This window comes from Schistocerca gregaria, chromosome 1 (genome assembly GCF_023897955.1).
Source record: "Schistocerca gregaria isolate iqSchGreg1 chromosome 1, iqSchGreg1.2, whole genome shotgun sequence".
NCBI classification, from domain to species: domain Eukaryota; kingdom Metazoa; phylum Arthropoda; class Insecta; order Orthoptera; family Acrididae; genus Schistocerca; species Schistocerca gregaria.
Genome location: NC_064920.1, coordinates 529,267,842 through 529,292,492, shown reverse-complemented (window position 1 = coordinate 529,292,492; position 24,651 = coordinate 529,267,842). Strand labels below are relative to the sequence as shown.

At 46.5% G+C, this 24,651-nt stretch overlaps 1 protein-coding gene across 4 annotated transcripts in view; it reads right to left on the bottom strand.

Moving 5' to 3' along the window:
* Positions 1-24,651, bottom strand: part of LOC126355019 (uncharacterized) — a 702,913-nt gene that overhangs the window by 31,169 nt on the left and 647,093 nt on the right. For all 4 annotated transcript variants that reach the window (XM_050005183.1, XM_050005175.1, XM_050005191.1 and 1 more), the window contains one exon: positions 20,376-20,610. In XM_050005183.1, the coding sequence (XP_049861140.1) occupies positions 20,376-20,610 (235 nt within the window). The remainder of the gene's footprint in view (positions 1-20,375; positions 20,611-24,651) is intronic.

Genomic DNA, 24,651 nt, shown 5'->3' with positions numbered 1-24,651 from the left:
TTCGAGGTGATAATTAAAACTTTACGACTACCTCATGTACAGTCACCATCGACGACGACCTATCAATGAATATCATCATCTCCTCCTCCTCCTACGTCTTCTTATGTTTTTCTATAGCGGCGGCATTGTTGTGTGGGTTTTGGCAGCGTTAGTGGCAGATTGCGCCCGACTCTCCTCCTTGACCCCATCACACTCCTGGGGCGGAATTTGTGGACCCCCACCTGTCTGTGTCTGGAGCAGCGGTCGTCAGACTGCGTCCGAATGAAGTGTTCGTGCGGCCCACGGTTCTCAGAAGCATTTTACAAGTAATACTAGCGACCCGTCCCAACTTTGCACGAATAGCACTAACTATATACTGTCGTATGGCTTGCCCAGCGTAAGCAGTGGTATAATATTTCCTGTGGCCCAAATTTCTGGTGTGGTGTAAGTCTTTAAATGGGATTCCACAAGTTCATTTCGTCGGCTTGAATCTTTTTTGCCAGTTATCCAACGCGAAAAGGGTGAGCCACAGTTTAACGTGAGATCTGGTCCATGCTTCGTTTCTTGCGATTCATGCCGCGCTCTTCCGGTTTTCAGACACAGGCTGGACCACCAGGCCCGACTCGGATTCTGCCCAACCTTCGCTGTTGTCTTCTGTTCCGGCGGCTGTATACACGTGCCTTTCTCGTGAACAGCAATGTATTCGTCAAAACCGGATCAAAATCCCTACAGTTGTTCCTCACTTTAGCCCGTGCATAAATACAGAAATTCAACATAGGTCAGAGGTGGCGTAGGGTAGTTTGTGTACCACTACCATTTACCCCTTTTCCTGTTCCAGTCGCGAATGTTTCGCAGTAAGAACGATTCATAGTAATTGAAAACTTACAACTTTGCCATTTACGAAACATTGATGGAATTTATCATTTTTTAAAAAATTACTTCCTGATCTACTGATCTGATTCCTCATTGCAACATCTCAGCTGGGATGCTGTGAATTGCATCCCGAATTCTGTTTTAATTCATTTGCAGTTCTTGGTAGAGTCGCGTAGACTTTGCTCTTGAGGTAGCTCTAAAAGAAAAAAATTAGAAACTGATAAATCTGGCGCTCTAAGGGCCAGGGAATGTTACCGAATCGTGAGATCACACAGTTGACGAACAATTCTGGCACATATGCCATTGATTGCCGTGCAGTGTCTGATGCTCCCTCCTGTTAAATCAGGGTTCTTGAACGTTTGGAAAGTTGTTCAATGCAGGTGTAACGGAAGTTCGTAACATCTTCACGTAACGATCGGCATTGACAGTTATTATGTTTCCCTGTTCATTTGCGAAAAATTACGGTCCTATAATCCCATGTGATGAAGCACCACACTTTACTTTCGTGTAAAGGGCGCTCATGAACGTCATTAGGATTTGTGTTTGCCTAGTAACGGTAGTTATGTTTATTCGCATAACCTGTGAGACGAAAATGTGCCTCATCTGACGTCCAAAATTTGTTTAGAAATTCATCGTCATTGTTTATTTTTGTTATCATTTGTTGACAGAATCCTAATCGTAACCGGTAATCGTTGTCCTTCAATTGTTACACCAATTGTAGTTTGTAAGGATGAAATTTTAAATCAAGATGAAGAATTCTGCGAACACACTCGCTGGACATTCCAACCACTGCTGTTTGCTTACGAGCTGAACGCCGTGGGCTCCGTAAGACAGACGCGCATACAACATCGATGTTCGCTGGAGAGAGCACACTTCTTGGTCGTCCTGTTGGTTTCTTATTTAGGGCAGATCCAGGCTCTTCGAAGTTATTAATCCAATATTTTATCGCGGGTTTCGATGCAACATCATGACATCCTAAATTACAGAAACGTCGAAACTCCCTCTGCACCGCTACCAAGCTATCCCTGTTTTTATAAGACATTTTTATGGCTAACGCACACTGTTAACCGTTCCACTGATCCATGATTACTGAAATAGGGGACTGTTTACTCACTGTCACGAACCCGCAGTGCTGCCACCTGCCTATGGCTGTTACTACTCATCAAACATTCCCGTTATTCTGTGTCACCTTGTACCTCCTCTGGGCGAATTCGTTAGAAGAAGTAACTGTTATAAGTAACTATTAAAATTAGCTGGTATAAAAAAAAACCACGACAACAGATACTTCGAAATAACCATTTGGCCCATCTCTATTGAGTAGCGTGGTCACTGCGAGGTTAGAGGATTTGAGTAGGGGAATTTTGTTTTCCAGTGCTGAGAACCTAAAGGTATGCGCGACTCGTACCGATCAGCTGCCGCGCTATAACTTTTGACACTGGAGTTACACGGATGGGTGAATGCGCATTGCAGAGACGGTTAGCTTCAAATGCGGCGCTTATTTCTAGCAAGGAACATTAAATAAATTAAGGCTATTCTAAAACGACGCAGTGAGTGGAAGAAAACAAACATGAAATGTCATCTGCACACGTAGTAAAACCAACAACGTTTGACCACACAACTGTTTGATCGCCGAATGTGGCAGCAGTATGAAACAGGCAACAGTCGAAACGCATTGTTATACCTTTAACATTGGCGGTACTTGCCCAGGGGCCTGCTTATCGCGCCTTTACTGCAGCTAGCATATGAGGGGCTCATAACATTCTAATTTATGTAGCTCACCAATAAATAACAAGACCGGTTTGTGTGGTTTGTTTTGGGGTGCAAAAGCAACTAGGGTCATACGCGACCATGTCAGAACCGTAGAACACGACGATAGAAAAAAAAGGAGTTAAGAACGACTACACGTTAAGCCCAATCGATGGAAGTAAAGACAGATAAAAACAGGGCCTTTGAAAAAGGTCCATAAAATACGTTATAGAGAAACGGAGGTCCTGAACTAAAGACTGAATGTCCTTCGCCATAATTCTACAACGGATAAAAAGTAAAACACGGTCGACAGCCTGCGAGTCGTTCGCTTAAGGGGCCAATAACAGACGGCAAACATGAACGAGAACGGAAGTGGTTAAAAAGGACGTTCCGCCAAGAAATGGCGAAGCGTCGGTGGTTGAGAGCAACGAGCACAAAATGATGGGTTAGCACGACTTAACAAAAGTTGATGGCTAAAAAGAAAGTGCCCAATCTGAAACCTAGCCAAAACGATTTCCTCACAGCGAGAGGACCGAAAAGACGCCGTCCAAGCCGCTGGGAGAGTCTTAATCCTACGGAGCTTGTTCCTGTCAAGGGAGGGCAAGTGATGTCACCAAAGCGACACCACCTCCTGACAGACTGCAACACAGAGAACATCAGAGGGAATGTAAGAATTAGCGAGCGAGGGACGAGGAACGCAGCCTTAGCAGCAGCGTCAGAACGACGTGACCGGGGACCCACATAAACATCACAGTGGCTCCATCAAGAGTGAGCAAGTGACAGCTTTCGTGCACCAGTTGCACTAAGGAACGGACAGTGTGCAGCACACACACGCTCTAAAGGGCATTGACAGGGTCGGAGCAGATGACACAATTGAAAAGCCTGTGTCGCCGGACGTACTACATGGCCTGATACAGGATGAAGTGCTCTGTTGTAAATACTGAGCAGTATTCCGGAAGACGATAGCAAAAATCATCTGTGCCAATGACGGGAGCACACTCGACATCGCGGTCAGTCAGAGTTATCAGTGTACACAAAGGTACTATCTCGAAAGTAGTGAAACTTACGGTGATGGAGCGAGGCTGGAGTAGTGTCCTTAGGAAGAGAATGAAGGCGAAAATGAAAATGGGCCGCCGCACGAAGCCAAGATGATGAGGGATTCACACCCATAGAGAAAGTGGCGGGTAGCGTGAAGTTAAGCTGCTGGAGCGAGCTCCAGGAAGTAACAGAGAAGAGGGAGGCGCCCCATACTGATGATCAAAGGAATTATCGAAGAAGGGGGGCACAGCATGCATGCGTACCCGCCGAGGAGAACATCACGTTGGTAGGACAGCGGTAGTTGGGTAGCTTCTCAACCGGGCTAGTGTAAAAGGCGCCAGTGGCCAAACGGATGCTACGATGATGGATAGTATTGACATGACTAAGAGGAACGGACGTGCAAATGCATAAACGTAACACCCATAGCCTAGTTTTGAACGGACAACGGACCAGTACAAACGGAGGAGGATGGTTAGATTAGGTACTCAGAAACACCACTGAGCACATGTAGGACATTGAGGGGGCGGCAAGGTAAGACACGTGGGAGGTCCTATCGAACATGAGTCCCTGGAATTTCCTAGTTTCAACAGGCACAAGATTTGAAGACAGTCGAAGGAACCAATTGCGCCGCCAGAAATACATTCAAACGGTTTAGTCAGTGGATAAACGAAAGCCATTGTCTACGCTCCATAAGTAAAGACGATCGAGACATTGCTGAAGATACCGCTCAAGGAGACAAGTGCCGAGCGGTTCTAGGAGCTTCAGTCTGGAACCGCGCGACCGCTAAGGTCGCATGTTCGAATCCTGCCTCGAGCATTCATGTGTGTGATGTTCTTAGGATGGTTAGGTTTAGGTAGCTCTAAGTTCTAGGGGACTGATAACCTCAGATGTTAAGTCCCATAGTGTTCAGAGCCATTTTAACCAAGGAGACAAATCTGTGGACAACTGAGTAGATGGCAAAATCGTCAACGAAAAGGGAGCCGGAGAAGCGCGGCGGGAGACAGGCCGTAACAGAGTTAACGGCGATAGTACAGAGGACCAAACCCTGAGGCACACCGTTTTCCTGGATAAAGGTGTCCAGAACACACATGTACCTTGAAAACTCGGTATTTTAAAAATTCTTGAAAGAAACGAGGCATGCGGCAACGGGAGCCCCTTGTAGAGAGAGTATGCAGGGGACCAGTCATCCAGAGGTATTGTAGGCTTTCTCCAAATGAAAAACACGGCCACAGTCTGGGTTTTCCGAAACACCCATATGGGTGGTTCAAAATTGTTCAAATGGCTCTGAGCACTATGGGACTTAACTTCTGAGGTCATCAGTCCCCTAGAACTTAGAACCACGCCCGAGGCAGGATACGAATCTGCGACCGTAGCGGTCGCCTAAAACCGCTCTACCACATCGGCCGGCCCTTCAGTTTAGAAATCTGAGTTGAACTTCCGAGGGCTTAAGTCAGGGGAGTGCTGTAGGCGGTATAGCACTTAGCAGCCCTATCAGTCAAACGTATCAGTAACAGCTTGCACTGTACGTGCTTTAGCATTTTCCTGCAAAATGATGGTCAGGTCCTACAGAAAGTGTCATCACTTCTGTCTCTGAGCTGGTCGTAGGTTGTGTTCCAAAACTGAACAGCATAGAGACAGACATGATGACACTTTCTGCAGGACCTGACCATCATTTTGCAGGAAAATGCTAAAACACGTACAGTGCAAGCTGTTACTGATTTGGTTGGCCGATGGGGCTGCTAAGTGCCATACCACCTAATGCACTCCCCTGACTTAAGCCCTTGTGATTTCAACTCTATTTCTAAACTGAGGGAAACACTTCACGGCATTCGCTTCGCACCTGCTGCAAATTCGTCGGGCAATAGACCGCGCCGCTCGAGCTGTCAACACAACTGGCACTGCTAAGACTATCCACATCGCTGGCAACGTGTTATACACAATGCTGGTGACTACTTTGAAGGTCAGTATAACTTTGAAACGCGTATCTCTTTTGCACGAGCTGTAAATAAATAGATGCCACTATTAAAGTTCCAACTCTCGTATTTTCACATAATCACAATTGCCTCATTATGAACGACGTTCCTTTCAGCTGTGGTGGTGAAGCCTGAGGTGCACACATTGTAGCAAAGAGATAGAAAGAACTCAAACGGACAGCTTGAAGTGCGCAGTTTGGCATGTAACAGTCAAAGAAAGAACTCAACCGGACAGCTTGAAGTGCGCAGTTTGGCATGTAACAGTCAAAGGACGCGGCCACCCCCTCGGAACAGTGGCATGGATTAACCCAGCGCACACAACGAAAATGAGCTTCTGTGCAGGTGGCACGTTTTTTTGTGCGAGTTGTACACAGGCTTCTCAGAGTTCCCTAAGGTAACGTGGCAGAGAATCAAGCCCAGATAACCGAACCAGATGGGCAGACTTCGTTGGTTGTAAAATGAAAGGGATCGAATTAGAACGAATACGCGTGTATTTCCAGCCCATTCTCTTTCCCAACTGTGCGATGCCTGTGAACACACTTTTCGCGTTACCCAACGCACTGTTGGAGATGTTCTTTACTTGTCTGGCCAGCATTATTGTCTGGTCTCATAGCTTGCCTGAACTACGATGGGCACATAGCCGATTCTGTCTGCAGTATCGTCGAAATATCACTCGGCCAACTGTGACGATATCCGGCATTTGCCTGGGTCCAGTTTCCTATATGACTTCTTACATTTCTATCGTAGTTCTTCAGTCAGCTACTCGGTAGCTGTGAAACATGAGACCGACCATTTAAGATAAACATGAAGAAACTACTATGGCGCTGGACCTCCACGTTATTTTTCATTAGATGAGTCGTATTTTCGAAACATGCTACCTGAGAAAATTCCCCGCTCTTTTCTACAAATTTAGCAGTTTAATCTAGTCTTACTGGTGGGGTTGTGACTAGCCGATTTACTAAGTACGTTTGGAGATACATAAGTAAGTAAGTATGTAATCACTGGAAGAAAAAGGAACGTTATTATTCTGAAATACTGCTCATTGGTGCATAATCAGTAATAGACGTCAAGGCATTCTGCTTCTGCTGTCGTCCTCAAGTTTTCGGTTATGGCAGTAAGAGTAAAGCAATTGGGAAAGTTGAGAATATAACTGAAAAGGAGGTGATCAATGAAGGTATGTAACACCTCGTTCCGTTCACTGTACTGTTTCTCATGCAGTCTCGTGAGCAAATATTAGTCTGTCAGTAGCAATATCAGGTAAGAGAAAAACAGCCAGAGAGATCAATGTAAATAACGACACGTTCGTGACGCTGAATACTAAGTATCGTCGCCGACGGAAATGGCAGCTAGCGAGGCCTGGCGCCGGCGACTCAATTAACAGTGCGTTATTCGCGGCTGGCTGACAGCGGCGGCCCCTGCACAGTCGAAAGTTTGATCGATAGCGACTGGCGCGGTGTATTGTTACCGCGGCTGGCGCCGCGCTGGTCCGTATTTACGGCCGTCCCGCTACCAAATGAATTCTAACACGCGGCGCTGCCGCTGCCACAGCACCACGTGGCCTCTCCGGCCTTGTGTGCTGGTTAGAGGCGACAGCGGCTGCATTGATACTGGATGGATAGGTTATTGGGGGCTGGACGTTCTTAAAGGTCACTTTAGCACACCGCACCGTGACACACCCTGAGGTGGCAAATGTCATGGGATAGACAAATGTAACGAATTGCCAATACATAGAAAGAAGGATCCTTTATTGTATGATTATATGATAGCGAAACAAACACTGATAGCAGTTATTTCTGTGAAATAACTGGGAGTATGCGTGCGGAACGATTTGAAGTGAAATGATCATATAAAATTATTTGTTGGTAAGGCGGGTTCCAGGTTGAGATTCATTGGGAGAGTCCTTAGAAAATGTTGTCCATCAACAAAGGAGGTGGCTTACTAAACACTCGTTCGGCCTATGCTTGAGTACTGCTCATCATTGTGGGATCCGTACGAGGTCGGGTTGACAGAGGAGATAGAGAAGATCCAAAGAAGAGCGGAGCGTTTCGTTACATGGTTATTTGGTAAGCTCGATAGCGTTACGGAGATGTTTAGCAAACTCAAGTGGCAGACTCTGCAAGAGAGGCGCTCTGCATCGCGGAATAACTTGCTGTCCAGGTTTCGAGAGGGTGCGTTTCTGGAAGAGGTATCGAATATATTGCTTCCCCCTACTTATACCTCCCGAGGAGATCACGAATGTAAAATTAGAGAGATTCGAGCGCGCACGGAGGCTTTCCGGCAGTTGTTCTTCCCGCGAACCATACGCGATTGGAATCGGAAAGGGAGGTAATGATAGTGGCACTTAAAGTGCCCTCCGCCACACAACGTTGGGTAGCTTGCGGAGTATCAATGTAGATCTAGATACGCACTTACACTTGAGCGCAGAATGGTTGTTGCAGATAGACGGTTGGGTCATTCCAGTTCGGAAATCGTTAGGGAATTCAATAGCCGGCCGTTGTGACCGGGCGGTTCTAGGCGCTTCAGTCTGGAACCGCGCGAACGCCACGGTCGCAGGTTCGAATCCTGCCTCGGGCATGCATGTGATGTCCTTAGGTTAGTTAGGTTTAAGTAGTTCTAAGTTCTAGGGGACTGACGACCTCAGATGTTGAGTCGCATAGTGGTCAGAACCATTTGGAATTCAATTTTCAGATCCACAGCGTGAAAAGTGTGCAGGCATTACCTTTCACCAAGGACAATCCAGTGACCGAGAGCAGCGCCCTTGCGTGGAGTTGTCAGTGACAACAGACAATCGACATTGCGTGAAATAGGCGCAGAAAACAACGGGGGGCGTGTGAAGAACATATCCGTTAGGGCACTGCGGCTAATGGACTATGGCAGCAAACGACCGATGCCTTTGCTAGCAGCACGACATTGTTTACAGCGCCTCTCCTGGGCCCGTGACCATATGGGATGCCGTAAAACCGTGGGCTGGTCAGATGTGCCCCGATTTCAGTTGGTAAACGCGAAAACGAATATTTAGACTGATTTAAGACGACTCCAATTTCTTTGGTGTAGGTGTTTGTTACTGCTTGTGGGATGCGCGTGTGTCCCACCAGTGGTGCCTCGTGTAAAATTGTAACTATGTGCTACAATGAAGTTATCTATACCCTTTTGATTTACAAGGGTAGTAAGTATAACTAAATTGAATATATTAATATTAAATATATAAACTTAGCTGTTTAAATATATTTACTTATGTAGTTAATAGTTTAACATTGTGAGGAATAAAATAAAACGAAAGAAAGAAAATGTTAGCATCAACAAGAATTTTTGTTCTGTGCATTTGACCTCTCAGCTATGTGCCACTATGACAGTAGTTCCTCAAAAAACCCTCGTACTATACACTTACACAATACGTTATACGCAATTTATAAGAAAAATACTGATCTGGTGCTGCGAGCAACGTAACTCTCGTAGTTAAGATTCCTGTAAGTGTTTTCAGGAGCTCTACTCGGTAGTGCCGGCAGAGATGACGTCACACCAGAGCATGCGCAGTAGAAAACAGGCAGCGTGGCAGACCACCATTTCAGCACTCGACACTGGTTTCCAGTTATCGCAGAGAGCGCTACAAAACGTGTTTCCGTCCGTTTTGTTTGCACACCAACACGCATTCGAAGCGAAATGGCGTAATTTTAGTGTGATTTCCGGGTCTCATTCGAAGCGACATGGCATAATTTTAGCTCGCTATTTACAGTGTACTGTTTACATTAGCGCATTATAATAAGCCGCCACTTTAGTAAACGTTGGTTGAGGATAATTTCTAAAAGGAAAACTAGATACGATAACTTGACCCGCACGAAGAGAGCTCAAACATCAAAAAGGATCTAGTTGGGAAGAGCTGGATAATGTCTACATCTACATCCATACTCCGCAAGCCACCTGACGGTGTGTGGCGGAAGGTACTTTGAGTACCTCTATCGGTTCTCCCTTCTATTCCAGTCTGGTATTGTTCGTGGGGAGAAGGATTGTCGGTATGCCTCCGTGTGGGCTCTAATCTCTGATTTTATCCTCATGGTCTCTTCGCGAGATATACGTAGGAGGGAGCAATATACTGCTTGACTCCTATGTGAAGGTATGTTCTCGAAACTTCAACAAAAGCTCGTACCGAGCTACTGAGCGTCTCTCCTACAGAGTCTTACACTGGAGTTTATCCATCATCTCCGTAACGCTACCGCGATTACTAAATGATCCTGTAACGAAGAGCGCTGCTCTCCGTTGGGTTTTCTCTCTCTCTTCTATCAACCTTATCTGGTACGGATCCCACACTGCTGAGCAGTATTCAGGCAGTGGGCGAACAAGCGTACTGTAACCTACTTCCTTTGTTTTTGGATTGCATTTCCTTAAGATTCTTCCAATGAATCTCAGTCTGCCATTTGCTTTACCGACGATCAACTTTATATGATCATTCCATTTTAAATCACTCCTAATGCCTACTTCCAGATAATTTATGGAATTAACTGCTTCCAGTTGCTGACCTGCTATTTTGTAGCTAAATGATAAGGGACCTATCTTTCTATGTATTCGCAGCACATTACACATGTCTACATTGAGATTCAATTGCCATTCCCTGCACCATGCGTCAATTCGCTGCAGATCCTCCTGCATTTCAGTACAATTTTCCATTGTTGCAACCTCTTGATACAACACAGCATCATCTGCAAAAAGCCTCAGTGAACTTCCGATGTCATCCACAAGGTCATTTATGTATATTGTGAATAGCAACGGTACTATGATACTCCCCTGCGGCACCCACAATTGGTCTGATAGTCCGTATGATCTTACTTTGTTCATTAAACAACTGTGGGGAACTGTATCGAACGCCTTGCGAAAGTCAAGAAACACAGCATCTACCTGGGAATTCATTTCTATGGCCCTCCGAGTCTCGTGGTCCAATAGCGCGAGCTGGGTTTCACACGATCGTCTTTTTCGAAACCCATGCTGATTCCTACAGTAGATTTCTAGTCTCCAAAAAAAGTCATTATATTCGAACATAATACGCGTTCCGTAATTCTACAACTAATCGGCGTTAGAGATATAGGTCTATAGTTCTGCACATCTGTTCGACGTCCCTTCTTAAAAACGAGGATGACCTGTGCCCTTTTTCAATCCTGTGGAACGCTACGCTCTTCTAGAGACCTACACTACACTGCTGCAAGAGGGGGGAGGGGGGGACAAGTTCCTTCACGTACTCTGTAGAATCTAACTGGTATCCCACCAGGTCCAGCGGTCTTTCCTCTTTCGAGCGATTTTGATTGTTTCTCTAACCTTCTGCCAGGCAGTTTTGCGTAGTGACCGACAGTGTGTGTCATGTTACACCAGAAGCAACTTTTATGAAGTAGAATTTTAATTTCTAAACCACTTTTCATCTGAAACAATCTACATGGAATAGATCGATTGCTGGCAATAAATATCCGATTTAGGAAAAGAGCTACGACTTCAGTAGAATTACATCACAGGGTGTAAAAGAAGAAACGTAATTCCAGTACTGTGTCGTCACGCCTACGAAGTGCGAGGGCTGTGTTGCAGGTGAGGCGCTGGGAAGTGGGCGGGCCCGGCTTTGCGCCTCCGGCAGCAACGAGGCTGGCCAGCGCGGCGACGGCGGCCTCAGCCCGTCACCTGCCGGGCCCCGACCAGAGGGCGGCTTTCCTCTCTTAGGGCGAGGAGCGGCGCCCCCCGTCCACGGCGACCAAACTCAATATCGGCGCCCCATCTCGGCGCTGGGCGCCTGGCCTTTGTCTCCCGGTATCGTCGCACGCACAGCGCTACGCGGTTACCCCACGGCTATCCCCCGTAGGACCCACTCGCAATATTCTCACACCGGCGGCCGTCGCTCCGCTCGCGGGAAATGGATATAGCACAATGCACCGCCGTCGACAAATTTGTTCGTTTTTCGTGCGGATCAAGAAGTGAATACTCCAGCGGCGCCTCTGCACTTTTATTGGAGGCAGGGGATGGTAAAAATTTGCTTATTAAAGTGGACGTAAGACGTCCAACGCTGTTAAATCCGGTATTTCTTCTCGCACTTGGCTTTATAGCCCATGGATAAACTGCATGGTTTTGAAAGATGTCAGGCCACAGGTTAGTTTGGAGACGTTCTCTTATCGTCGAAACAAGAGTTTCTGTCTTGCAGTGAACAGTCATTCCTGGTTTCCGACGGTGGTGATGCTATGTTAGTCCTATGTTGTGTAGCACTTCCGTGTTCTTATTAACGTTTAAAAAACTCCAAGCGGCCTACATGACGCTCAGGCAAGTGACATCATACAAGACACATGGGGCAAAAAATGTTGGGTAATACCCCAAAAGGGGTCACCAGTGATGTACATCGTCGCCACGTACAGCGATTGGGCTTGCTTTTGGTTCTAATATCGCCGGAAAGGGGCAGTGCTACACATCGCTCCGGTTGCCTACTCTGTTTCCCAACACCATTTGCAAAATTATTTTCCTCGCTGTAACCGAGCAAAGCTGTCCTAATTTTGTGTTTCTTCGTTTCGTCCCTTCTGTTTTTGTACACAGACTTTATTACTAAGGAACGAATACGTCATTTACTGCTAGCGATCCAATTCCGAAGCTTGTACTTGCGTACTTGTGACGCAATACGGTATCTTTAGGTTGTACTGTGCTTTGACGTTAAGTGACGGAAACCGCGAGATCTATTAATAAAAGAACAAATCCTACCACAGTGTGAACACAACTGTGTAACGCAATGCAAAAAAGTGCTGCCTGCCAGACGCAAGACTAACCCTGAGCCCCAGTCGCTGACGTCGTGCACGTATTCCCGGACCCACACCACCGTGAATGATTGACTGGCGTTGGGATGATCGCATGCGACAAACCCATAGGCTTTCTCGATGCATGTGTGGTGAAGCACGGCATCTGGTAACCTCACATATTCAACATTTGTCATCCACTTTTGGCGTACGTATTTTCTGACATTTGAGGCCCCATGTGTCTGGAATTGCTTGTCTCAGAGTCATGTATGTCGCTTCAATTTCTTTTTTTTAGAAACATTATTAAGCATCAACCTGTATAAGAGAATAATTAGCCGTACGGAAACTACGAGAAGTCGTGAGAATCTGCAGCGATGAAGACAGCGGCACGTAAGCAACAGTAGCGTGAGAGGCGACTGCTTTTTTTATGTTCTGCAGCTTCCACTCCGCTGTGCGCAGTTCTTCATTGTATGATTCCAGTTTTGTCGCGGAACTAATTTGTGCCAAATGAATGGAGACATTTCTTGTTACACCTTGACAACGATGTCAGTAACCCAGAAGTACAGAATTGTGTCTTTGTTGATTCAGACGTCGCAATCCACATTAGAAGTTATCACATCCTGCAAATGCAAAGCACGCTAATCGCAACCAACACATCTTACACGGGCCAGGCGCACGTTTATACTCTTAGGTTGGAAGAGCCATACAAATAATCAAAGAGAACAAGAAGTTCGGGCACAATTCCAACCATCCCGTAAGTCAATATTTCACAGGAATTAACCATCGCAAATCCAGATCCTCACTGTGGAGCTAGGCGCAGTAGTAGATAACTTTGACCCGACAGCGAGGGCGAAGACTATCTGGGAATCAGGAAGCGTTAACCGTATCACTGACCCATCCAGTAATACGGTTGGTTTCAACTTCACTATTAACTTACGGGCGATGTTTAACAGGTGCAATTAATGGAACACCGCCTAGAGTGCAGTGTAAGTGGGCCGATGAGGAACCTAATAGACTAGCACTGCCTCCAAAATGCACTAATGATCTACTTGGACAAAGCGTCAGTATAGAAATACAGGATGTTCCTTTCTATTTATTTTTAAACGATATAATTTAACAATGTGTTTGGAGACGCGTCTTTGCTTTTGTTTTGCCTTCTCCCCTCTCCACCTCCAATTGGCGGTGTCTCTTTCCCTAATCCGTCGGCTACACAGCTTAGGGCGAAGTTACTTTGTGTGCACCATTGCTCTCTCGCACTATTAAAAATCCACAGAGGCTGTCATGTGTATCGTTGGTAAGTAAGATTTATTCAGCATGTGGTATTACATGCCAACAGTGGTACAGACTTAATAGACGGAAACTATATAGAGGTATGAAAGTATTTTCACAAACGATACAGTCCTAAAATAAGTTCTACGTCAACATTAGGATGTTCAGTCCATTGTAACACCGATGTAAGGAAGTCAATCCAGTTCCCCTTACAACAGCGCAAGAGGCACCCGCTGCGAAGATGCTGGCGGGGACTGTCTCAGTGCGCTGCAGTCATAGCCGAAGGTGAAATTTTTCCCAATCCATCTAAGCACTTATATCCAGCGTGCAACCACGGTAGTGTTCTCCATTTTTTCTGCTTTAATTCATTTCCTGGAAAGTTGAGGTTGTATCTCTGGGACAATGGTTGGTTGGTTTGTTGCTTTGATTCCAGTCAGGCGCCCATTGCTATCTTGACTTGTAACCGCCGTTTTGAATTGTTCAGCCATACGTAGCGACTGTTTGGAGGATTTCAGGAGTGTGCTGTTTATTTGTGCGAGATCTTCATATACTGAGAGGCCTGGATTTTCAACAATTTTTCTAAATTTCCATTACACTAGCCTCCACGTAGTACACCCTGAGCAACGTGGAAGTTCATATCCGAGCAAAACAGTCTAAAACTGTAGGCACTAAATTATCCTTAGGGCCTTCTGACAAGTAACACATGCTACCTAAGTAAGAGAGACGCGCTGCCAAACTGAAGATTTGACTCTAGCCGCACGGTTTCTCTGTAAATCTCAGCCAATGGTCAGTCAGTCACAAAATTTTAATCTTCTAGTACACTACGAAGTACACTCCACTGTATACTGAAGCATTCATTCTGGTCTCGCGAGACCGTTGTTTTTTGTGATGGGCGTTTTACGCCGATTTCGTTCACCAGCCGTTCTATCTGATGGCTCAACCGTTCACGCATTACGATTCTTTTTAGTTTGAGCGTCCAGCAGTTAACAAGCCGCCTCAACTCAAAGAGATGTGATCCAGACGCTGAACTACGAAACCTCATTCTCAATAATTTGTTGCTACTTCAAATTCTTTCGACCGAAAAACTTTCATCACTGTTCGTCTTACATTTCCTGTAGGATGTTCTGTAACTAATGCTTCTTGTAGAACAACCCTTGGCCTTATTCTCCTTTCCGCCCTACCATCTTGTCAGTAGATAATTCAGTCCTCTTTGTTAGAATATCCAATCCTCTTTTATACATTTGTTTTTCATTATTAATAATGCGTTAAGTGCAATGTGCAGTTTGGGCATGTCTAACAACGCTCTGAACATAAATCACTCACTCACACACACACACACACACACACACACACACACACACACACACACACACACTTACAGGAATCATCAGTAAGTATTACAATTGAAATTTCCTCCATTTGTTAGGGAAAAGAGAGACAAAATGTAATTACAAACGCCGGAACTTTTGGAGACCAACGAAAGCGCCGATTTTATCTTAGGCAACTGGGCTTCATTACAGTTGGGAGATACAGGAGGAGACGTTACTATGGCAAAGTGCTCATTTTCAATTCGATATTTTATCTTTCATTATGATTCGCCGAAGCTAAAGCGACGGAGTACGTAAATTCCAACAGCTGTGCGGAAGCCGGCGGTTTACGTCTGCCCTGCTTGTGACGAGGTAGGATTATAATGCCGCTGCAGACTGGCGTTAGCTTCACAGTGAATTCTTCTTTAGGTGCGTTTATCACTCGAAGCCGCATAATCCCTTGCATCTGTCCACATTTGTTACCAGTCGCCGCATTTAATCCCAGTAGCCTAGCGTCTGTCTCCCTGATCCCTACCTTCCTTAAGCCGTGAGACCATTTGATCCTCTACCGCTTCTGCTCTTTGCTACTCCTAAGCTATAACAGGTCTGCGTCTGTATTATTCTACAGACGGGCACACTGTCCTGCAAGGAGTGCGTTATCTTCCTAGAGCAACTATCAATTTCTGTGAGTATGCGTCAGAAAGTCAGTTGACTCAATCCACACCAGCAGAAAATAAAAACATATGTGGAGAGAACTCAGTCGGCTGAGCCACACTTCATCCATTGCTCTACACCAATCTGAATATTACGCATAAATAATCAGCGGTAGTTATTTCTTTGACAAAACCACACGTTTCCACTCCTACACCGCTCAGTGAGCAAGAGATTTAGCGAGTGCAATCGAAGCGCAGTCTTCTTTGCTTTTACGTTCTCATGTCACGGAAACGAACCATAACTACTGTGGATACAGTACTACTTAGAAAACAACAGTAAGTGCCTGGTGAGACGTACCCGTACTTCCCATAAAGCTGCTGTACTTCCCATAAAGCTGCTGCTTCATACGGATGTTATGATGTACCACTATGATAAGGGAGTGGTTGACCCGAATGAAGTATACAATGCCAACAAAAGAATTTGAGGAGTGTTAAGTATCGCTGCGCGATACTTCAGCAAATATCTGTAAGCCATATTTTCACTACCATTAAGTTGAGTTTCACGACTGTTCGAAATATACGAACATGAAAAGCATGAAGCACTTCTAAAAAAATTTCAGTGGACCGACCCTGAAACTTACGTGAAAGTTATCGTTATTGGCCATAAGTAAAAAGAGGAACACAGTTGGTGAGGAACCTTATAAAAACAACTCCATTTTCAAACATTGCCACGTTAATCACTCAGTCCATCTTTCAGACAGATATGGCATACCCAAGCTGCTTATTCAGCAATGATAACTCTAAGACAGTGCTACATAAATGGGAATCGCTAGCGTTTGGCTACGAAGTTCCCAAGAAGATACGTTCATCACTGTCACCGTGTAGTGGCATAAAATAAATTTATACTGCTGATTGTAGAAATAGTTTTCATGAAATAATACCCTGTTTAACAGGTGTATCATGTGTACAAATAGTGCCAAACTAGTCAATAAAATCACAAAACAGCAATAAACCAGCTGACAACACAAAGTTGCTGGTTCGTCTGACAAAGTTGGCCTCCAGAGAGTATTCTATTAAATTCCAACAAGTGCAACCCACTGTGAATAAAGACAGCGATGGAGCATCAGAACAGATCAGTCGAATAGCACTGCAGCATAGTAAGGCTTGATTCATTAAATGTTTAGCCAACAGAATATCTACACTCCTAGAAATTGAAATAAGAACACCGTGAATTCATTGTCCCAGGAAGGGGAAACTTTATTGACAAATTCCTGGGGTCAGATACATCACATGATCACACTGACAGAACCACAGGCACATAGACACAGGCAACAGAGCATGTACAATGTCGGCACTAGTACAGTGTATATCCACCTTTCGCAGCAATGCAGTCTGCTATTCTCCCATGGAGACGATCGTAGAGATGCTGGATGTAGTCCTGTGGAATGGCTTGCCATGCCATTTACACATGGCGCCTTAGTAGGACCAGCGTTTGTGCTGGACGTGCAGACCACGAGAGACGACGCTTCATCCAGTCCCAAACATGCTCAATGGGGGACAGATCCGGAGATCTTGCTGGCCAGGGTAGTTGACTTACACCTTCTAGAGCACGTTGGGTGGCACGGGATACATGCGGACGTGCATTGTCCTGTTGGAACAGCAAGTTCCCTTGCCGGTCTAGGAATGGTAGAACGATGGGTTCGATGACGGTTTGGATGTACCGTGCAGTATTCAGTGTCCCCTCGACGATCACCAGAGGTGTACGGCCAGTGTAGGAGATCGCTCCCCACACCACGATGACGGGTGTTGGACCTGTGTGCCTCGGTCGTATGCAGTCCTAATTGTGGCGCTCACCTGCACGGCGCCAAACACGCATACGACCATCATTGGCACCAAGGCAGAAGCGACTCTCATCGCTGAAGACGACACGTCTCCATTCGTCCCTCCATTCACGCCTGTCGCGACACCACTGGAGGCGGGCTGCACGATGTTGGGGCGTGAGCGGAAGATGGCCTAACGGTGTGCGGGACCGTAGCCCAGCTTCATGGAGACGGTTGCGAATGGTCCTCGCCGATACCCCAGGAGCAACAGTGTCCCTAATTTGCTGGGAAGTGGCGGTGCGGTCCCCTACGGCACTGCGTAGGATCCTACGGTCTTGGCGTGCATCCGTGCGTCGCTGCGGTCCGGTCCCAGGTCGACGGGCACGTGCACCTTCCGCAGACCACTCGCGACAACATCGATGTACTGTGGAGACCTTACGCCCCACGTGTTGAGCAATTCGGCGGTACGTACACCCGGCCTCCCGCATGCCCACTATACGACCTCGCTCAAAGTCCGTCAACTGCACATACGGTTCACGTCCACGCTGTCGCGGCATGCTACCAGTGTTAAAGACTGCAATGGAGCTCCGTATGCCACGGCAAACTGGCTGACACTGACGGCGGCGGTGCACAAATGCTGCGCAGCTAGCGCCATTCGACGGCCAACACCGCGGTTCCTGGTGTGTCCGCTGTGCCGTGCGTGTGATCATTGCTTGTACAGCCATCTCGCAGTGTCCGGAGCAAGTATGGTGGGTCTGACACACCGGTGTCAATGTGTTCTTTTTCCATTTCCAGGAGTGTATAATTTGATACTCTCCTCTAACTGATTGTAAGGACATGTATGAATCTGTAACTTCAACAAAAGGTTAAATTTGTGACGTAGCCACATTTTGCGAAAAGGATACGACAGTTATTAATGTTATGAACTGCACGGCCCGCAATTTTTGTTAGACATATTATAAAAATGGCGTAACATGTGAAGTATAGTTCTGTGCAACTGTATTAAATGATCGCAAAGGTCAACAACAGATGAAAACGTTTGTCCTGCAACTTAAATTCTCTGCAGACTATTAATTACTATCTGCAATACCCAGCGTTGTCCAGGATGCTGAATATATAGTACACTAAGTGATTGGTCCCTTGCCTTCTTGATACTAATGGCGAATGCAAGCCAATGTCAAACTGCAGCCATTGTAAATCAAAGAGCATATTTGAATCACTGGCTCCCAACGCAATGCGACGAATGAGTGTCCTCAGCTGTATGAAAAAATGACTAGTTGCGCCACCCGTTGTTACGTTTTGCAATAAGTATACTTTTGAGTTTTTGGAGATTTCGTCTTCTATTGTTTCACTCAGTGGTCACTGCTTCAGATAGGGCTGTGTTTGAGCACTGCTAACTGTTCGGACAGTTCACACAGTTCAGGAAATCTGGAGTTCTGTTTTATCTTTTAATCGGCCTGGAATCTAATGACTTTTGTTAATAATATATTCATGACCTGCATTAGCGTATGTATGGCACTGTGTATATGAACTGCAGCTACTACTGTGATATTAGTAATATTACACCTCTACTAGTAACAGGAATACAACGCGATTTTATTCTACTTACAATGTCATATACATTCAGTTCACACTGTCTTTGCCACCTTGCCTTGTGACCCTGGTAGGAAATGGACAGCAGTCAACACTGTGCTGAAGGGCTGTGGCAGGGACTGCGGGGGGCGGGGGAGTTGTTGGGTCGGCGGGGTGAGGGGGAGTTGACTTGTTGGGTCGGCGGGAGTGGGGGAGCTGACTTGTTGGGTCGGGGAGTGGGGGAGCTGACTTGTTGGGTCGGCAAGGGGGGGGGAGTTGAGTTGTTGGGTCGGCAGGGGGGGGGAGTTGAGTTGTTGGGTCGGCAAGTGAGGGGAGTTGAGTTGTTGGGTCGGCAAGGGGGGGGAGTTGAGTTGTTGGGTCGGCAAGGGGGGGAGTTGAGTTGTTGGGTCGGCAAGGGGGGGGGGGAGTTGAGTTGTTGGGTCGGCAAGGGGGGGGGAGTTGAGTTGTTGGGTCGGCAAGGGGGGGGGAGTTGAGTTGTTGGGTCGGCAAGGGGGGGGAGTTGAGTTGTTGGGTCGGCAAGGGGGGGGAGTTGAGTTGTTGGGTCGGCAAGGGGGGGAGTTGAGTTGTTGGGTCGGCAAGGGGGGGAGTTGAGTTGTTGGGTCGGCAAGGGGGGGGGGAGTTGAGTTGTTGGGTCGGCAAGGGGGGGGGGGAGTTGAGTTGTTGGGTCGGCAAGGGGGGGGGGAGTTGAGTTGTTGGGTCGGCAAGGGGGGGAGTTGAGTTGTTGGGTCGGCAGGGGGGGGGAGTTGAGTTGTTGGGTCGGCAGGGGGGGGGAGTTGAGTTGTTGGGTCGGCAGGGGGGGGAGTTGAGTTGTTGGGTCGGCAGGGGGGGGAGTTGAGTTGTTGGGTCGGCAGGGGGGGAGTTGAGTTGTTGGGTCGGCAGGGGGGGGAGTTGAGTTGTTGGGTCGGCAGGGGGGGGGAGTTGAGTTGTTGGGTCGGCAGGGGGGGGAGTTGAGTTGTTGGGTCGGCAGGGGGGGGAGTTGAGTTGTTGGGTCGGCAGGGGGGGGAGTTGAGTTGTTGGGTCGGCAGGGGGGGGGAGTTGAGTTGTTGGGTCGGCAGGGGGCGGAGTTGAGTTGTTGGGTCGGCAGGGGGCGGAGTTGAGTTGTTGGGTCGGCAGGGGGGGAGTTGAGTTGTTGGGTCGGCAGGGGGGGAGTTGAGTTGTTGGGTCGGCAGGGGGGAGTTGTTGGGTCGGCAGGGGGGAGTTGTTGGGTCGGCAGGGGGGGGGAGTTGTTGGGTCGGCAGTGGGTGGAGGCAGGAAGGAAAGGAGGGTGGGAGAAGACGATTGTGTATAGGGGACAGGGAAAGGGTATGATTGCCGGCAGGGCCAGAGATCAAATATATACCAATTGTCAATAGGATTATATTGCAGAGAGTACACTGACCTTGGAAGCCGATGGACTGGACGTCGATGGCGAAGTCCCCGAGCCACATACGCCCTCGGCGGTGCCTGAGCCCGCGCAGGAACTCTACGCCGGCCAGCCCGGGCTCTGGCTCCGGGGACAGCAGCAGCAGGCGGCAGCGCACGCGCACGCCCGACGGCCGTGCCGCCTCCAGAGCCGGCACCGCAGAGCCGTTGTACCGGCCAGACAGCCCGCTGCGCCCGAACAGTTCGTCCAGCTGGACACACATACACAAGCACGTCACATCCTCATTACATCGCCGTTGCGCCATGGCCGTGTACAAGAACACACAGCTATCACCAGGCGTGTACCGTTCTGTTGTCACTGGTCGAATGTGACCTTTCTCATGTTTTCCAGTGGGCGAATATCATAGATCTAAGTAAATGAATTTTACTTATAATGATAGTAAGGGTGGTGGTGGTGGTTGTTGTTGTTGTTGTTGTACTTATTTTCGGCTCTTCAACTTCTGTTTTGATGTGGCATGCCGCTAGTTTCTTTCCTGTGCAACCTCAGATTAACACTTGCCCCCAGCGTCGTCAATTTTATATTTCATATATTCCAGTCTGCCTTTCCCTGTAGATTCCTCTAATAAGACAGAATTTCTGCCGCAACATCTTGACACGCTTTGTATCATCCTGTCCCTTCTTTTTAATGTTTTTCATGCATTCCTCTTCTTGCTCATTCTTTCTGGAACCTCCTCATTCCTTATCTTAATAGTTCACCTAATTTCAAACATGCTTCTATAGCACCGCATCTGGAACGCTGCGGTTCTCTGCTTTTCTGGTTTCCCTGTGATTCACATGCATATAATGCTGTGTTCCAAATGAACATTTACAAAAATATCTTCCTCAAATTAATTCCTAGGCTTGACACTAGTAGCCTTTTACGTCCAGGAATCGCTGATCGCATTTCTGCTGTTGCCCGTCACTACCTCAGCACTAATATCACGGAACTGCTAGCACTCCAGAAGAAGTATTCGTTGCAGCACACTAGTGCACGACCGGTTTTCACCTTCGAATTGTCCATTTACGCAGTAAGAAGATGCGTGATTAGTAGTGAACGAACACTGTTGGGAGCAGAGCTAAAATCTGTGAATAAATAAAGTAGTTTTTACAACAGATTTCATGGCTTCTTTCTATCTGATGGAAGACTGTGGTAAATTAATAATGGAAATGGCAGGTAATCAGCTAGTAAAAAACATGTTTAAAGTAACATTATTTCCTTTTGTTCACCATTTTCCAAACATGTTTGGCTGCTACTACACCTTCTCAGTGGATCTGTCGCATCACTGAAAAGAGAACATTGTAGTAGCGCGTGTTCCGTTTGAAGGGATAGTTTAATATCGTAAAACAATCACGAACAGCAACAAAACTGCTGACGTAACATTAAATTGTACCATGACGTGTAACAAAGAAGGCAGGAATCTAATCTAGAAACCAAATGTGTTGCTGAATGAAATAAAGATCCATCGAGGATCTAATGCCACGCAAACTTGTGTGGGAAATAGCTAACGAGAATAAACTATTTTGTTCAAGGCAGAATCCTCAACTGTTAGCAGTTTCGTACGAAAATAATGGTACTTTTCAGGAAAAGGTCGAATCACCACCATTGAAGTAAACCTCGTTTGATAAAATACTGAGAATACGTTACAGCGCAATGCATCGGAAGCATTGTGAGGTGACGCTGAGTCACTCGCATAGTCATGTATCACTGTCTGAAATTGCGCACTGCTTGTTTATTTCTGTTAGTATGAAATGAGAAGTAAACACAGCCACTGGTACTTACGTAACGAAGTCATTATTTGCTTTTTGTCGCTTCTCCGTCACAAGGTGTATTTTTAAACAGAAGTGTCACAATCTGTGCTAATAACAAAGTCATGTGAAATCTACCTGCAATTGCACCAATTTTTCGATCCTCAGCGGAAACAAATTCTCAGGTACCGATAAAAACAATATCGAATACAAAGAACATCGGTGAGCGACAAACTCATGGAAAACACTTACAATCCGAATGAGTAGAAGCCTGTTCGCTACCGTGATCCTTTATAGTGCGACGGGCAGATGAGCGTTGGCGGCCTGTTCTCGAGAAGCGATGGCAGGATTAGGGCGATAAGGGGCCATTAATTCGAGAAGGGGCTGAAAACAGACGCGGCCCGGAAGACGAGGGCAATTAGTATGAAGACGGCAGCTCTGGGGGAAGGAGCAAGCGGAGGAGACGCATCAACAGACGATATCGCAGCCGCAGAGAGGGAGGGGAGCAGAAAATATACGTGGGGGAGGAACGAGGCGGGCATCAAACAAAGTACACAAAAGACGACGCCATGGCGCGCTTCGCAGTTTTAATTAAATTATTATTAAAATCTGATATGGCGCTGCGACGAGTGCGGGCGGCAGCTCCAAGTGGCAAACATCCAAGGGAAATCGATGCCTCTTTGACGCCAATGACAGTCGCCTCACAGCGAAGCCCGTCAAAATAACGGCGGCCAAAGGCTACGGCAAAAACAGCGGCTGCGCAGCGTCTCCTAAGCTGTGTGACGTCTGCTGCTGAAGCCAAACCTCCATGCCCACTAACAGAAAGGCAAACGAGATTCCAATTTGTAGACTCGGGGAGAGCCGGAATTTCGTCGAAGTTAAGATGAATGTAGAATAGTGCGCTCCACTGGACGGTGTATCGAGAAAGGAAGCAGACTTCCGCCAGATGCTGCGACGCATTGAACTTTTATTCAACTGTCACTCTGGACGACTGCTCTGATCACTCAGTCTTTGTCCTATTTTCACACTGGGATGTTAAACAGGTCACAGAGATTGACCAACTTCCTAATTTTTTCTGTTATATCCAAGAGATTATTAGTTTCTTGACATACTCTAGAGACGTACTGAGAATCGGTAAGCCTTTTTAAAGTTATATTTTTGTGCAGGCCCACACCGCCAACAAGTTTTGAGGGCGAAAACGTGGTCTAGGTAGGGCGTATAATTGTTTTGTTACCTATGTTATTGGCCAATTTCGACCTGGCAGCTTAAGCTAAGTCCTTTAAAGTGATCGAAGGCCGAAATTGGCCAGTCGCGTAGACTATAAAAATGATAATGCAATCTACCTGGACCGTGTTTTCTTTCTCAAAAATGCAGTACGTCACCCGGGAGGAGAGTAAAATGTTTCTCAACTCTCCTCCTCCTCCTCCTCCTTCTTCGCAGAAAAAAAGCTTCTAGTTTAGCCTCTTGCAGACGCCAAGGTAATCTGATACGGAGAACTAATTCTGGTGGAATAGGATGAGCGACGAAACCGGCTGCGGCTGCTTTATCCGACGCATTCACCTCAAGTCACTTAGCGAAGAAACACCAAACCTAAGGCAGGGTGGCGAGGCTGGGATTCCAGTCCCGCTGTTCTGCCTTAACCACTACGCCATCCCTTTCGGTGATTTATGGCTGAAGTCCGAACATTAACAGTTAATTGGCTCACTTTTTAACTGGACATGGCCCTTATCCCACGCAACTGCAGTGTATGTCGCTTTCAGAAATAAGTCGTTGCACATGGGGGGAATTGGTTCCGCAGAACACTTTCTTTTGAAATGCGTTAGATACACGCATTTACGTGATAACACAGAACACAAAACGGAAGCAAACACTACACGATACACTGAGGAATCAAGGTACATAGAGTTGAACGCGATTGTCAACAAATTCTCAAAAGCAGAACGTGGCATATACAATACAGAAGCCGCAGAAGACGAAGACTGGACGACAGAGATAGCTCAAGTAACTCCAGTACTGACGCTGAAGCGAGTGACAGTGACAACACTATCATAACACACACACAAAACATACATAACATAAAACATGTAGAACAGTCACAACTAGCGACGTGAACATTAATCAAAGATTGAAATTTGTGTCTTATTATGGATGAATCTAGGTAAAAATAACTAGAACAGTCAGTGGATGGGTGTTCTAAAATCTACGTCAAACCTGCACCCCACATTGTTAAGTAGTTACATAAATAAACACGTCATTGTAAATGTAATAAAATGAATAATACAAATTTAATATAAAGCAAGCAAGCAAAATCACAACACACAAAAGAACAGGTCATACATATTCCGCAATTATACAAAATTAATGAGTTCCCCATTCAAAAAAGTCTAGTTTTAATCTACAAAAATGTTTTTACATCATTAGCAACAGGTTGGTGGTGGCTTGTTATTCGTCCTACAGCTATGCAGGAACAGTATATAACTTAAATTACTTTGAAGCGGGACACTGTT